The sequence below is a fragment of the Lynx rufus genome, unplaced genomic scaffold (genome assembly GCF_022079265.1).
Source record: "Lynx rufus isolate CCGP_SWC_20201006 ecotype Redwood Valley unplaced genomic scaffold, mLynRuf1.p SCAF_20, whole genome shotgun sequence".
Lineage (NCBI taxonomy): Eukaryota > Metazoa > Chordata > Mammalia > Carnivora > Felidae > Lynx > Lynx rufus.
Window position 1 is genome coordinate 25,136,072 of NW_025814835.1, and position 15,157 is coordinate 25,151,228.

The 15,157-nt window shown below is 49.2% G+C and overlaps 1 protein-coding gene across 1 annotated transcript in view; it reads left to right on the plus strand.

Annotated features, from left to right (window-relative positions):
- The window catches only part of MYO5B (myosin VB), a 203,581-nt gene that overhangs the window by 162,712 nt on the left and 25,712 nt on the right, over nt 1-15,157 (plus strand). The window contains exons 25-29 of the mRNA XM_047086219.1: nt 111-230; nt 2,742-2,882; nt 6,576-6,641; nt 10,678-10,917; nt 11,987-12,087. Coding sequence (XP_046942175.1) covers nt 111-230; nt 2,742-2,882; nt 6,576-6,641; nt 10,678-10,917; nt 11,987-12,087 — 668 coding nt within the window. The remainder of the gene's footprint in view (nt 1-110; nt 231-2,741; nt 2,883-6,575; nt 6,642-10,677; nt 10,918-11,986; nt 12,088-15,157) is intronic.

Sequence of the window (15,157 nt, forward strand, 5' to 3'; positions counted from 1 at the left end):
TTGACAAATGAGGCCAGAGTCCAACTCTAAGATCTACTGGCCTTTGAAAAAGAAATAGTTCTCATGAGCATTCATTTGTTAGGAGTACTTACATTTTTCTCCTTCAACAGCAAACCCCAGGGCACAGGCGGAACCCATCAAACCAGAGCAGTTTGGAATCTGACTCTAATTACCCCTCCATCTCCACATCTGAGGTCGGAGACACAGAGGATGCCCTCCAACAGGTGGAGGTGAGTAAGACAGGCTCATGGCTGCTGTCTGTGCTCCAGAGGGAGTGGAGCTGCTTTGGGTTTACCAACTGTGTAGAGATGTACTCTACTGGCTGATGGTGACCAGAGTGTCCACAGGCTTCTTTCTGACCAGGGGATCACTTGGCCTGCAGGCAACTTACAGATCCTGGAGTCAATATTTACTGTGCAAAGAGATAGATTACTGTTCACCTTACCCACTATCCAGAAAGAAAGGAAGAAGGTAAATCCCTGATCCTTCCTCTTATAAAACTGAGAGCCTATTGCAGAGAGGTAAATGCCTGGCTTAAGAAGGAACAGCTTAGGTGAGGATGTGGAGAAACGGGAACCCTCTTGCACTGTTGGTGGCAATGCAAACTGGTGCAGCCGCTCTGGAAAAGTGTGGAGGTTCCTCAAAAAATTAAAAATAGATCTACCCTATGACCCAGCAATAGCACTGCTAGAAATTTACCCAAGGGATACAGGAGTGCTGGTGCATAGGGGTACATGTACCCAAATGTTTATAGCAGTGCTTTCAGCAATAGCCAAAATATAGAAAGATCCTAAATGCCCATCAACTGATGAATGGATGAAGATGGGGTTTATATACACAATGGAATACTACGTGGCAATGAGAATGAAATCTTGCCATTTGCAGCAATGTGAATGGAACTGGAGGGTATTATGCTAAGTGAAATAAGTCAGAGAAAGATATCCTATGTTTTCACTCATGTGGATCTTGAGAGACTTAACAGAAGATCATGGCGGAAAGGAAATGGAAAAAATAGCTACAAACAGAGAGGGAGGCAAACCATAAGAGACTGTTAAATATAGAGAACAAATCGAGGATTGATGGGGGCTGGGGGAGAGGGGAAAGTGGGTGATGGGCATTGAGGAGGGTACTTGATGGGATGAGCACTGGGTGTTGTATGGAGGCCAATTTGACTATAAATTATATTAAATACAACATCAGAGAAAAGAACAGCTTGGTCATTAAAATGGAAATAATTTATCCCCATTTAGTATAGCACATATAAAATAGCCATAAATATGCAAGAAAAATTTTTTTCCTGACTTAGAAGCTGGGTAAAACTCAGAGAACAACTATTTGGAATATTTGGAACCACAGATATTTGCCGAGTGACTATATCTTTGTCAGTAATAGTCCCAGAGTTTCTGAATACTGTACCACACAGTGGACTTTGTAACCTGTGTGTAATTTTCCCAAAGGTAGACAGACACAAGTTTTCCTCCAGCATCTGAAAAGAAGAGAATCACAAGTACATAAAACCTTAAGCACGTGAAAGACAGACCTGGAAGAGAGGCAGTTGTAAATACAAACGTGCTTTTGAGCACATCTTTGTGCAGGGTGCTGCAGGTGAAGTAGTGGTCACCAAGCCAGGGACGGTCCCTGCCCTTGCAGAGCTTGTCTGGTGGAAAGTCGGCAGTAATCAGGTGACGGGAGAAGTTTGTAATAGAACCTCAAGTGTTCGGTGCTAGAAAGAAAAAGTATTGATAAGAGACCGCGAGTGACAGGGTAAAGGTGGCAAACGATAGAAAAAGAGGTCCTTGGGATGGGAACGTGTTCTCTCGTACAGTTCAGTGTGGTCTGCTGCTCGCCGTAAGCACTTAGCTCATGTTAGCTTGAGAGAGGCCATTGCTGTCACCACTGCAGCGTCCGAAGTCTGGATCCTGGAGGCTTCAGTCATTTAAACTCCAGACATGCCACCAGGCGTATATGTGGCCATTTCTGTGCAGACGTAACCACCTCCATCAGCAGATTGACCTTCTTCAAGGAAATTGAGGCTGGTTCTTGGGATCAGCCAGGACAGCTAGTGCAGCGCTGGCTAAGCGCAAAGTGCTCGTGAAATGCTACACATGTACTTTAAAGATCCACATAGATAAGCTCATGCAGATACACCTGTTTGTACATGCGCACCCACACACAACAGAACCCCAGAGGGCAAACCCAGGCATGAATCCAAAGGGAGAAAATCTGGGAAATCGATGCTCTCGGGTCTATGGAATAAACAGGTTGCATGGCAGGGAAGTCTTGTGTAGGTTCTGTTTCAAGGTACAATCAAATGGTGTTTGACAACACATTTGCAGTGATTAGTAACCACATCGATTCTTCCATCAGGAAGTGTCGAGCCTGAGTTTGACAATTTCTCTGGTATGAGACCATTTCCATCAGTGAACTCTTTTAACTTCCAAATAAAATGGCTGTGTCTTTACTCTTGGAATGTATGAGTGGTTATCTTAAGTGGCTCTCACAGGAATATAAATGGGCCAGACTCTAATGTCATCTAGACAGAAAATGAGCCTGGAGTGCCAACTTCACTCTGAGAACTGATGGTTGGTTGGCATTGGCTCTGCCTCTGGGGCGCAGGTTGATGTTTGTACAGAGAGAGAGGACAGGCAGCTGATACAGAGGCAGGCTGGGAGGTGCCATATGTCCCCTGAGGCAGCTATGCTATTGAAACCTCCTTCCCGGCTCCCTGTGTTCCCCTGAAGGACATCGGCCTGGAAAAGGCGGCCATGGACATAACCGTCTTCCTGAAACTGCAGAAGAGAGTGCGCGAGCTGGAGCAGGAGAGGAAGAAACTGCAGGTGCAGCTGGAGAAGAGGGAGCAGCAGGACAGCCGGAAGGTCCAGGTGCGTGCTGGGGCTGCAGGCCTGCAGAGCGGCCCCCAGGTGCCGGCGTCAGCATGCTCTTTCCCAGGGTTCACGTGGCAGGGTGACCACTTGGGCTTATGCAGGTGCTCGGTTTCAGAGAGGAGCTTCCACCTCGTGTTGGTGTCACACTGAGTCTTCTCTACCTGCCGACGCCCCCAGACCACTCCAGATGGACAGGAGTAGGCTTCCCAAGTGACCCCAGGGCAAGGGATTCCCAGTGGCGAAGCTAGGGAGAGCCTGTGGCATTGTCACCTATTTGCAAAGGGCACTAGGATGTGTGATTAAAGTATAAATACAAGCCAGAGTCTAATTTTAACATAGACAAGTGACTGTCCTTTACCTGGAGTCTGGCATGGACTTCAGTCTACCCCCCACTGGGTTAGGGGTAGACCAGGTTTGTGGTCACTCACTTTTCTATCCCATGATTGCTCCCTGGCCTCAGTCCAGATTATCATCAGTGGGTCTCAAAAGGGTATGTCTTGAGACCTTAGCGTCCCCAGATGTATCACTGTCTCAGGGACCCCCCCCCGGGTACCTATGCAATGCTCAGCACTGTGGTAGAGCCAGGTCGTAGTAGGTATTCAAACTGTTTATTACACAAGAGGAGATAAAAATATAAGAAGAAAAACCCCTAGCCATTGAGGAATTTATGATCCAGTTGGGGGGACCAGACACATAACACAGGTGACAAGTGAAAACATCAATAGGGCTCAAATAAATGCAAGGTTGGGTACAGATTGGCACTGTAGGAATAAAACCCACTGAAGTTAGCAGTGATAAGGAGATAAGACCCATGTGTTATTTGTTGGGAGGTAGAAAGACCACTTCCAATGGGATAGAAGGCCAGTTCTGACACTGGTCATATCACTAGCTGGACCTCATCATGGGTTTGTCAGAGGTCTTTGAAGCCTGACTTGCCCATTGTGGAGTTCAACCCCCTCCCGGCTTCTCAGGCCTGCTCCCTCCTCTACACATGGTCTCCTTTTAGTGGTAACACCTGGCTTCCCTTTCCCTTCAAATGTGATACAGACTTTGGTCTGTATTGCTAGAATATTCTCTGGTATTCTGAGCACAAAGTGGGGAGGTAAATCTTGTTGGTGGACTTCAGTCTCTCAGGTGGATTAGACTGGAGATTGAAGGGGTTAGATTTACAAACGATTCAGTCCATAGAAGAGAAGGAGCCCTGACAGGCAAGCACAAATCAAATCTATGAAAAGCTACACAGACCACATCAGACCATCCCTGATGTAGAAGTCCCCAGCCCACCCAGCTACCCCCAAAGGTCCAGGCTCCAGATTCCTCACCACAGAAATGCCAGATAACTTTGAAATCTTGGCTTTAGGCATTCTCTTTGTCTTGCTACAAAATAAAAAGGGATATCCCTTTCTTGAAAAGTAATCCTTGGGGGTGCCTGGGTGGCTCAGTCAGTTGACCGTCTGACTCTTCCTTTCAGCTCACTCAGGTCATGATCTCACGGTTCATGGATTCAAGCCCTGAGGCGAGCTCTGTACTGACAGTGCAGAGCCTGCTTTGGATTCTCTCTCTGCCTCTCTCTCTGCCCCACCCCCTCTCTCAAAATAAATTTTAAAAAAGTTATCACTGAACAAGAGTTAGAACTATAGGGTTGGCCTATAGCCCTGAATGTGTATTGAGGATCTCCCTTTAAGGAGAAAGATCTTGTTTCTGCAGAGTTTAGTAAGAAAGGCAGGAGTGGGGCAGGGGACGGAAGGTGTGGAATCCCTCTACAGCACTCTACAGGATCATGTTCTTGGATCTGCCCCTGGTTCCAAGAGGAATCCTGAGCCACCTGAATCTTTCCTCCAGAGAGATGTGGCGTGGGGTCGCAGCTACAGAGAGAAGTCTGTAGATTGTGCCATCAGTATGGGAGTGTCAGTCTGCTGTGAGGATGGGGCCTCTGTGACAGCCAGGCTGTCCCTGTGTTTGACTTCCCATCCAGCCAGCCCCCTTTCTCAGGGCATAGCAAAGTCACTTTTGCCACCAGGGTGATTCCAGTGGGCTGTCCACTTAGAAACATAACTGCCAGTCCACCTTAATACAGCCCCTTGGACCATGGATGATCTCTATTTTCTGAGAACCGGATGCACTCAACAATTATCCATGGCCATGCGGCAAATCCACGCTCCACAGAACACAAGTGCAGGCCTCTCACTGGGGCAGAGATGAAGAGCCCACTCTGAAGAGTCCCATCCGGTACCACTAATGGGGTGGGAACCAAACAGAAACTGGTACCCTGGACAGCGGCTGTCCCAGGTTGCAGGGGCAGGAAACCATGTGGTCCGTGCAGCAGCCCTACATCTGGACAGTCTCCAGGAGGTGCTCACATCCATCCTGGTCTGTATGCCTGGGCACACCTAATCCATGCACAGCAGGGGAGTGGCCTTACCTTGGACTTAAGGTTGCTAGCACTGCAGATTAAGCACTGTCAGGTTTTAGCTCCAAAACCCATCTTATTCAAGGACTTTCACCCACTACTTAAAATCACCCCATGCAGCTAACCATTTATGAAGGTGTTTCTGCCCCTTCTTATTGACAATTCAGGTTCAGTAGCTGCCAAACAATTATAGGAGTCATTGGTTCACTGAATATGATGGGCTAGCATTACAGCTGTTGCTCTCCACATTCCTTGGAATTGAAATCAGCATTTACTGAGCATCGTAGGGGCCAGCTGCCAGAGTCCCTGTTGTGGGGTGATATGGAGGAAGCAGGCTTCTCCACAAAGTGCTTAGTGATTCAGTTGGGAAAACTGAATACACATGTTCACACACACCCCCAAAAAACCAAAGGTAGCTCATTAATCTCCTTAATAAGCACGTAATTATTATGTATTAGCCTTAAGAAGTACATAAGTGTTATGGTGCTGGTTTCCTTGGCTGCTGAAACAAAATCCCACAAACTGGATGGCTCAAAACAACAGAAATTGATTCTCTTGTAGTTCTGGAGGTCAGAAATCAAAAAGTAAGGTCCCAACGGGGCCATGCTCTCTTAAAGGCTTTTGGGGGGAATCTCTTCCATGCCTCTCTCTGAGCATCTGGCATTGCCAGAAACCCTTGGCATTCCTTAGCTCCAGTTCCTTGACTTGGCACTGTATGACCCCAATCTCTGCCTCCATCATCATGTGGTATTCCACTGTGTGTGTGTGTGTGTGTGTGTGTGTGTGTGTGTGTGTGCGCGCGCGCGAGAGAGAGAGAGAGAGCGAGCGAGCGAGAGAGAGAGTGAGCGAGCACGCACATGCTATCGATCTCCTTGTAAGGGCACCAGTCGTATTGCATTAGGGCCCATCCTTATGACCTCATCTTGACTTTGATTTTATCTGCAAAGATCCCATTTCTAAATCACATTCACAGGGTACCAGGCTTTGGACTTCAACGTATGTTTTGTGGGGACATCATTCAACCTGTAGCACAGTGTATACATATTTATATGCCTAAGGACCTGGGAATGACGTTATGGAGACGGTGAAGACAGGCAGGAGGATAATTTACGGAGAGCTTCCTGGTGGCCTGAAGTAGGGTACTACATTCTGGAGGCGGGAAGAAAGCAGACACAGAGCAGGGAGTGCGGGCAAAACGAGCATGTCTCCTGTGGTTGAAAATATCACCATGGGACAGCTGCCTGTGGTCCCTGCTCACCTCTGTCTCCTCATCCGTGCAGGTGGAACAAGCAAAGAATGACCTGGATTTGGACCAGGATGCAGATCTAGCCTACAACAGTCTGAAGGTAAGATTGTCGGCCAACAAGTTCCCCAAACTCATACCCTGTGGAAGATGGGTGAGCAAGTCTGTGCATAAGTGGAGCCATAAGCGGGCAACTTGACCCTTCAGTTTCTCCATCTGTGAGATAGAGGCAAATGTGTACTTACTACAAGGAGCCATAATCTCTACTTACAGGAGACACCAACTATAGGTGTCCCACAGTTTAGTTCAACATGGGCCCTAACTACCTGCATTTAGGATAGACCCCACTGGTCAGGGCCCTCGTCCCTCAAGACTGCCCTCATTTCAGATGCCAGTCACATTGGTGAGTCCCCAGGTTACCCACACTTCTGTCCACTTGGCTACCAATCGAGTTCCCGTGACCCCCCTCCTCAGGTTTGATCACATGTTAGAGCAGCCCACAGAGCTCAGGAAAGCATCTTATTCGCCACTCCTGGTTTATTCTAAAGGCTGCAGCTCGGCAGGTGAATGAAGCAGGCACAGGTGTGTGGGAAGGGGCCCAGAGCTTCCACGCCCTCTCCAGGTGTGCACTCCCCCCACACCTCCATGTGCTCATCAACCAGAGGCCCTTGGAACCCTTCACCTACGGGTTTCCATTACACAGGCACCAGTGATAAAATCATTGGCCATTGGTGTTCAGCTCCGTCTCCAGCCCTCCTCTTTCCCTCTCCAGGCATCTGTGGGTGGGGCTGTAAGCCCCAGTGCTTGGATCTCAGGATTGGTTCCCAGGCACCTGGTCCCTCTCCTCATTGGCATGAACTAGCTGGGGATGAAAGGGACTTATTATGACTAACAAAGAACACTTCTCTCACCCTTATCAGGAAGCGCCAAGGGTTTTAGGACCCCTGAGCCAGGAACCAGGAGCTAAGACCAAATAAAACAAAAGATGTTCTTCTCACCTCTGTCACTAGGAACCTGGGCCAGAGGCTAAATATATGTTGTTATGTCACATATGTCTTACTTGATACAGTTTGAGTTAAAGGAACATATGGACAGTGGGGTGAATTCACTTTGAAAAGAGATCCAGACTTGCATGGAGAGATGTAAGGCAGAGGGATGTCCCCGTGCACGCAGTGCTGGCCCAGCGAGAGCTGGTAAGATTGGAGGGTGCAAGGCCTCAGGTCCCAGGGCGAGCAGGCCTATGTTTACTACAGTGATGGAGGTGCTAGGCCTCCAGCCGGGGGGGGGGGGGGGGAGGGGGCACAGAAAAGGGCATCATAGCATTCCCCCTCCCCTGTTTCCATTCCCAGGGGCTTGGGAATTGATCCAGTCTGGCAGGGTCAGTCCGGTCCCACTCACAGAACTGCAGATAACTCTGCTCACCACTACATTGCCCCAGGAGAACAGCACTGAATCATGCCCATGGCTTTTTGAACAATTAGGGTCACAGAAGTGGGTGCTTTGTAAGGGTTTTCCTTTTTTGAGTTATTGATTCAGACTTATTTTCCACATGTGATATTTAAAGGTTTAAAACCCCGTGAGAAGGGGAGTGGGTGTGACACATGTCTGTGGTGCATGCCTTCTGCATGCCATTCCTCAGCTGCCTTCCCCAAGCAAGTGAACGGCAGGCTGTTTTAGAACTGGAAAAGATAAGGGGCATCTGGGTGGCTCCGTGGGTTAAGCATCCAATTTCGGCTGAGGTCATGATCTCGCTGTTCATGAGTTTGAGCCCCGCGTTGTGCTCTGTGCTGACAGCTCAGAGCCTGGAGCCTGCTTCGGATTCTGTGTCTCCCTCTCTCTTTGCCCCTCCCCAACTCATGCTCTGTCTCTGTCAAAAAACATAAACATTAAAAAAAAAAAAAAAAAACGGTAAAGTGGGTCTAGCCCAGTGGGCCTCCAGGAGTGGTCCTGGGACCAGCATCATGGCAGGCATGCTAAAAATGCAGATTCTCAGCCTCCTCCCAGACCTGTATCACAAGCTCTGAGGTGGGGCCCAGCAGTCTGTTCTCAGCCACCCGCCTGGGGTTTCCATTGCCCACTCAAGTCTGAGAGCCACTCTTCTAGTCTATGGGCAAAGTCCTGCCTCCAGGACTCCCATCTTAAAGTCTGCTTAAAAACTCGCTCTGCGTTCGGCTCCTGGGGAAGATGCCCCACACTGTTCCTGCAGGCTACATCTCCACTGCTAGCTCAGGGCCTGGCTCAGAGAGGGCTCAATGAGTGCTTGTCCCAGACTCTTGAAACTCCATGACCATTCTGCTCTGTTAGGCCAGGATTCTGAGGCTACAAGACCTGGTTTTCCCTTCGTTGTCTCTGGTGAAACCTGACTTGACTTTTGCGCTGTCTCAGAGGCTGGTGTCCGGGAGGACCAATGCTGGGGAGGCTGGTTGCATTTCTTCTCACTTAACAGACCCAGACGCTGAAGGAAACAATGAAAAATGGGGCTTTTAGGCAAAGCCCCGTCAGCCTGTATTTAATGGGCCCCTGCTGTGTGTCCAGCTGAATGCTTCCTGAAGGCACGAGGGAAGGAGCTGTCCTCTGCCCTCCCAAAGTGTAGACTCTGCCTGAGCAGACCAAGATCGAAGCAGATCATGAGTCTGCACACCAGATTATTCAGCCCTCTTTTCCAACCCGATCCTTACCAAATTGGATTTGAAAAACCTGCCCACAAGTACATGGGTGAGATGAGCCTACTCTGGGAAGGACCCCTTGACAAGTAGTGATTTTTGCTGAAACAACCAGAATTTCAGAAGTTCCCGCTGATCCTTCTCTAACGCATAAAGGGACAGAAGCACACCATTTGGGTACTGGTCTCAAGGCTTAGGCATGCCCTCCCTGTGGGGGTGAGATGGGGCGGAAGGGTCCTTGGGCTGGTTGCACCTGGCAGAGATTGCTGGAGGAGGCCTGATATAATGTGGCCAGGCAGGGTGGGATCAGGTGTCCAGAATCGTGGGCTCTAGCCCTGGCAGAGGTTCCTAAACTCACTGTGAGTCTCCTCTGCTCAGTCCTTAGCTCCCTCATTCAGGAAATGAAGATTATTTAGATGGTCTCCTAGTTTTGTGGTCCTATGTCTCTGTAATAATTGTGCAACCAATCCCCACTTATCCACCATTTGGGGATTTGGGGGGAAATTTTGAATCCCATATATCCCAAGACCCTAAGAGTATTATATATGTGAGTACCAAACTTTCTATGGTCTGACTTTGTGAAATCCAAAGCTAAATATTACACCCAGAAAACTTAAAATACATTCTAAAGTTGTTTTGATGGCATTTTTGCACACAGCTTTTCTTCTGGCATTGACAGTTGGTGGCTTTCCATGTGACCGAAACAACAAAAGTGTGTTCCTAATATACTCTAAAACATTGGTCTGTGTGGTGCTCCTTGGAATAAGGGCATTGGGTAGGAAGGCTCTCTAGACAGCTAAGTTTGGGAAATCCTGGGATTTTTATGCTCTCTTGGAAAGTCACAAAGTGCATCAATAAGTTTCTAGGAAGTCTAATGTTAAAAGCATGTTGTTTAAAATTAACCTGGCATTTCCTCAAGGGTAGGTTTCATGGCCAGATACACTTAGAGATAGGAACACTATTAATCTGTTTGGGGAATGCGGTCCTAGAGGCCTCAGGTCAGATGCTTCACCCCAATAACTTAGGGTTGTGGGTTCAAATCCAGGCCCCAGTTTTAACTATTACTGAACTTTTCTCATGGGTTTTAGTGTTAAAACAAGAAGGTTGTGGGGCGCCTGGGTGGCGCAGTCGGTTAAGCGTCCGACTTCAGCCAGGTCACGATCTCGCGGTCCGTGAGTTCGAGCCCCGCGTCAGGCTCTGGGCTGATGGCTCGGAGCCTGGAGCCTGTTTCCGATTCTGTGTCTCCCTCTCTCTCTGCCCCTCCCCCGTTCATGCTCTGTCTCTCTCTGTCCCAAAAATAAAAAATAAAAAAAAGTTGGAAAAAGAAAAAAAAAAAAAAAAACAAGGTTGCTCCAAGCTTCACAGGAGGGACAGGGCAGGCTGATTCCGGAAGGTGGAGGAGGAAGCCCACATGGGGAGAGGAGACTGTTCTAGGTCCAGAAGGAGATGGAGTGTGCTGCTCGGGCTGTCTTCCAGAGGCAAGAGCTAGAGTCAGAGAACAAGAAGCTGAAGAATGACCTGAATGAGCTGAGGAAAGCCGTGGCTGACCAAGCCACACAGAACAACTCCAGCCACAGCTCCCCCGACAGCTACAGCCTGCTGCTGAACCAGCTCAAGCTGGCCAACGAGGAGCTTGAGGTTCGCAAGGAGGAGGTGCTCATCCTGAGGACGCAGATTGTCAGCGCCGACCAGCGCCGACTCGCCGGCAAGAGCACGGTAACAAGATGGCAGCCCGGTTGGGCTGGCCAGGGGGCGACACTAGGTAATACGGACGGTGTTTTGCTTACGTAGCTTTACCCGTGAGCACTTTAAACCTAAAAAAATGCAGGCGCGCTGACTTTAGGGTCTCGTCTAAAGGGAAAGCAAGGTACTTGCTGCCTTCTCAGCATGACCTTTCATGGGAGACTTTGCTGGAAGTCTCTAGAATCTTCTGAAGTTACTTAATATGAACATGTTCAAAAAGAACAAGGCACAGAATTAGAAACCAGGGCAATGGCCTGAGCAGCCCCCTTGGCCTTGTTTTTCACCCCATGCTTTGTGTCTTGCTGTTTGATTCTGAGGTAGAGTCAGTCTTTTCCTCTAAGCCCACCCAGGGTGGCAAGTCCAGCTTAGCATTTGTTCCTAATGTTTTCACCTTCTGGGACAGAGCAGAGAGTGGGAAAGAGGGGACAGAGGCCACTGGGATCAACTCTGGACATGGCCCTGGGATGACTTAGAGGGGGATAAGTAGGCAGTCATGAGTGTGGAGGACCAACTCTGAGACAGATTTTCACCCTGTCCTTCAGATTTGGGGGGTGCTGTCACCTCAGAGACACAGTCACTGCCATCCTCCCTCACAGTCCAAGTTCGGGGCTTTTGCAGCCAGGCCTTGTCATTCTGTGCCTTTGAAAGTACCATTCCTGCCTGGGTTTAACTGCTGTTATCCGAGGTCATCCTGAGCCTTTGTTTTTTCCCCAAAAGCTTGTTTTTTGTTTTTTTATTTTTCTTAATGTTTGTTTATTTTTGAGAGAGAGAAGTGAGGGAGGGCAGGGAGAGAGAGGGAGATGCAGAATGCAAGGCAGGCTCCAGGCTCTGAGCTGTCAGCACAGAGCCCAGTGAGGAGCTTGATCTCATGAGCCGTGAGATCATGACCTGAGCCAAAGTCAGATGCTCAACCAACTGAGCCACCCAGGCACCCCTCAAAAGCTTGTTTTGATGCCTCTGTATATACAAAGTCTATAAAGTCGTTTTGCAACAGTTGTTTATGTAACCAGAGTTATTTCTCTTTTAACCTGGGACCTTCTAGGAGCCGAACATTAATGCCAGAACAAGTTGGCCTAACAGTGAGAAGCATGTAGATCAGGAAGATGCCATCGAGGCCTATCATGGGGTCTGCCAGACAAACAGGTAAGTCCCCCCTCATGGTAACTAGAGGAGGCAATGGAAAAGGGTCTTGCCCAACCTGACATGTGATGGCTGTTTGTCAGACACTGCTCAGCATCAGGGTTTATGTATTATAGGAGGTAAACGAGAAGGAGCAGGCTCTGTGAATCCCACGCCCTTAGGAAACCACTTGTCAGCTTCAGCAAGACTCTGGTAACACAGCTGGGGCATCCGGAACCCAGATCTTATGAAGAGCTTTTGGAAAGGGAGCCTCCCTGGAAGTGTGGACAGGAGGAGCGAGAAGGACCGGCTGAGAGTGGCTTTTCCCCTAGAGGGAAGCCAGCACTTCCCTTAGTTGGATGAGCCCAACTAAGTCCTGGGAGGGGCTGCTCCTGCTCCAGTTCTTCGCTTTTTTATTGCTTTTTAGAGCATGTGTGTGTGGGGCGTGAAGAGGGGCAGAGGTAGAGAATCCCAAGCAGGCTCCATGCTGTTAGTACAGAGCCCAACGTGGGGCTTGATCCCATGACCTGCGATCATGACATGAGCTGCAATCAAGAGTCAGATGCTCAACCAACTAAGCACCCCGCCCCCGCCAGGCACTCCTTTATCTTTGCTTTAATATTAGCTTTACTCAACCCAGCTGGTGGGCCCCAGTGCCTGTCATTTAAGAGATGGAACCCAAGCTAGGCACCCCAGAGGTTGGGTGGAAGAACTTGACCACTATCATACTGGCTCAAATGAGTTTTCCCTGGACTTTAGTGAACAGACCTCTAGTCCCTCCTTAAGAATGAACTGCCCAGGGGCACCTGCGTGGCTCAGTCGGTTAAGCGTCTGACTTCAGCTTGGGTCATGATCTCGCAGTTTGTGGGTTCGAGCCCCGCTTCAGGCTCTGTGCTGACAGCTCAGAGCCTGGAGCCTGCTTCAGATTCTGTGTCTCCCTCACTCTCTGCCCTCCCCTGTTGCACTCTCTCTCAAAAAATAAACATTAAAAAAAAAATTAAAAGATCTGCCCGGGTTATGACCAGGGAGCCTGACTGAGGGAGGCAGCAGGGCCTGGATGAGACCCCAGGGCCTTATGGCAGAGTGCTTGCACTCTGGAGTCCACTCGCCAACTACTTAGTAACTCCTTTATAACCACTCAGTGCCTCAGTCTCCTCCTCTGAACCGGGGACAGTCACAGCAGTGTACTTCGCATGGAGATTGAGAAGGTCAGGTGAGTTAGTCCACGTCTTGCACTGAGAACACTTCCTTCCGTTATTACTGTCTTTGCCTCTCGGGGCCCCTGTGGGCACCTGTAAGAACAGAGCCAGCCTTTTCCCTGGCTACCCTTCTCTCTCGCCTCAACTCACCGATGTGATCAGTCACGAAGCGTTTGTACAGAATTGATGAAAACCGCAAGCACATCTAGAACCTGTCAGCAGGTGCCGCTAACTGCAACATGAAGTTGTCAGCAAGAATTGTCAGGGACTTGAAGACTTTAACGCTGTGATTTCCACGTCTTCTAAACTAGCCCATTTCTGCAGATAGGGAAACTGAGGCCCAGAAGGGATGAGCTACTCTGGCAAGCAGCCAGCCTGAAACTGAGTCAAGGTACAATCCAGAAGGCCTGACTGCCAGGCCGGGCCGCTTCCCGCGCACTGTGTAGGTAATCAGAAGATGCAGGCATTCTAGCAAGACCCCCCAGAGGAAAGTAAATTTCCAGAGAGACGCGATTCTGGTCCCCAAAGGAGAGAGAACAGGAAATGAAGGTGACCCTCTCAGTGCTGAAACTGGAGTCCAGATTTAGTCATTCAGAATTATCTTGGGTGAAGAAATACACTGAATAAGAAAAAAGAGCACAGGTGATACTTGGAATTAAAAAAGGGGGGAGCAGGGAGGACAAGCTGGACCTTGACAGGCGAGGGAGTGCTTATCTTTCTGATCTTCTGCTATTATCAGCTCTCAGCTCCCTTTTTATTCACTTAAATGGTTGTCCGGGGATCCAGTCCCAGGGGCTGCTTACTACCCTGGATTTGTCTTCCTTTGCAGCAGTAATAATGCTGGTGATAAAATAAAAATAGCTTTTCTTAGATGTTAAAATAATTCCGTTCCCCAGTCAAGCCTAGGGTACAATAGGGAACTAATAGCCTGTGAAACCAAGTACAGGAAGGAGCCTTTGGAAGCCTGAAGAACCAGTTCCCCAGTGCCTGCCACACTTGGAAAGCGAGCTTTGTGGTTTGTGCCTCACCCACACCGTGATCTCTGCAGTGAGAGAGGATGGCGGCAGGCAGGTGGACAGGGCAGGAGGATGCAGGCTGTGATTGCTGGAGCTCGGCAGCCAGGACATCGGTTACAAGGGCCACCCCTGGGATAAGAGTGCCCTGAAGGCCGAGCTGCGGTTCCTCTCCCGTGATTTCCCTCTGAGGGAGAGTGTTCTGGTTTGAACAGAAGTGGTATTACGCACGTGTGATTTGGGGTGGGAGGGATTGCAAAAGTCGATCCTCTCTCAAGGAAAAGCTTACAGTGCTGCACTGAATTTTGCTTAGGTTTCTGGAGGGATTCTAGACACTCTCCCATGCCCAGTCATCGCCTCTCTCAGAATCCACGGTCCTTCAATTTGGAACTTCTCTCCCTCGCTAACTTCCAGAGTTTATGGAGTTCTGTTTGATCGTTACCATTGTCTTTTCCTTTGTTTTCAAGTTTGGGAGGGAGGCCAGTTAGGAGGGTCGGCTCTGGGGGGAGACACAGGAATGTGGCTAGCTCTTCCACTTACAGAAAGTTCACATTCTGGGAACTAAGAGAAACCAGCAACATTATTACCATTTTCTGTATGGCCATAGTCAAGTCAACCAGGCATGTGCTCAAGGTCGCGGAGCTAAGGAAGAGCAGGCATGTGTGGTGAGAGCTCAGGTCTGGGTCCAGCAATGGTGCTCCTTTGGCCACCAGCCATTTCTGCTCAAGTCTGTAGAACTCCAAAGGGAGACTTAGAGTGCATTGTTGGACCTTTGCTTGTGTCCCAGGAAACTGCAGCCCCACCTCCCAGCAGGTTCCAAGAAACAACAGGAGGCCCTTGGCACAAAAGGTAGCTTTGCCTGATGCCACCTGGGCTTGGACA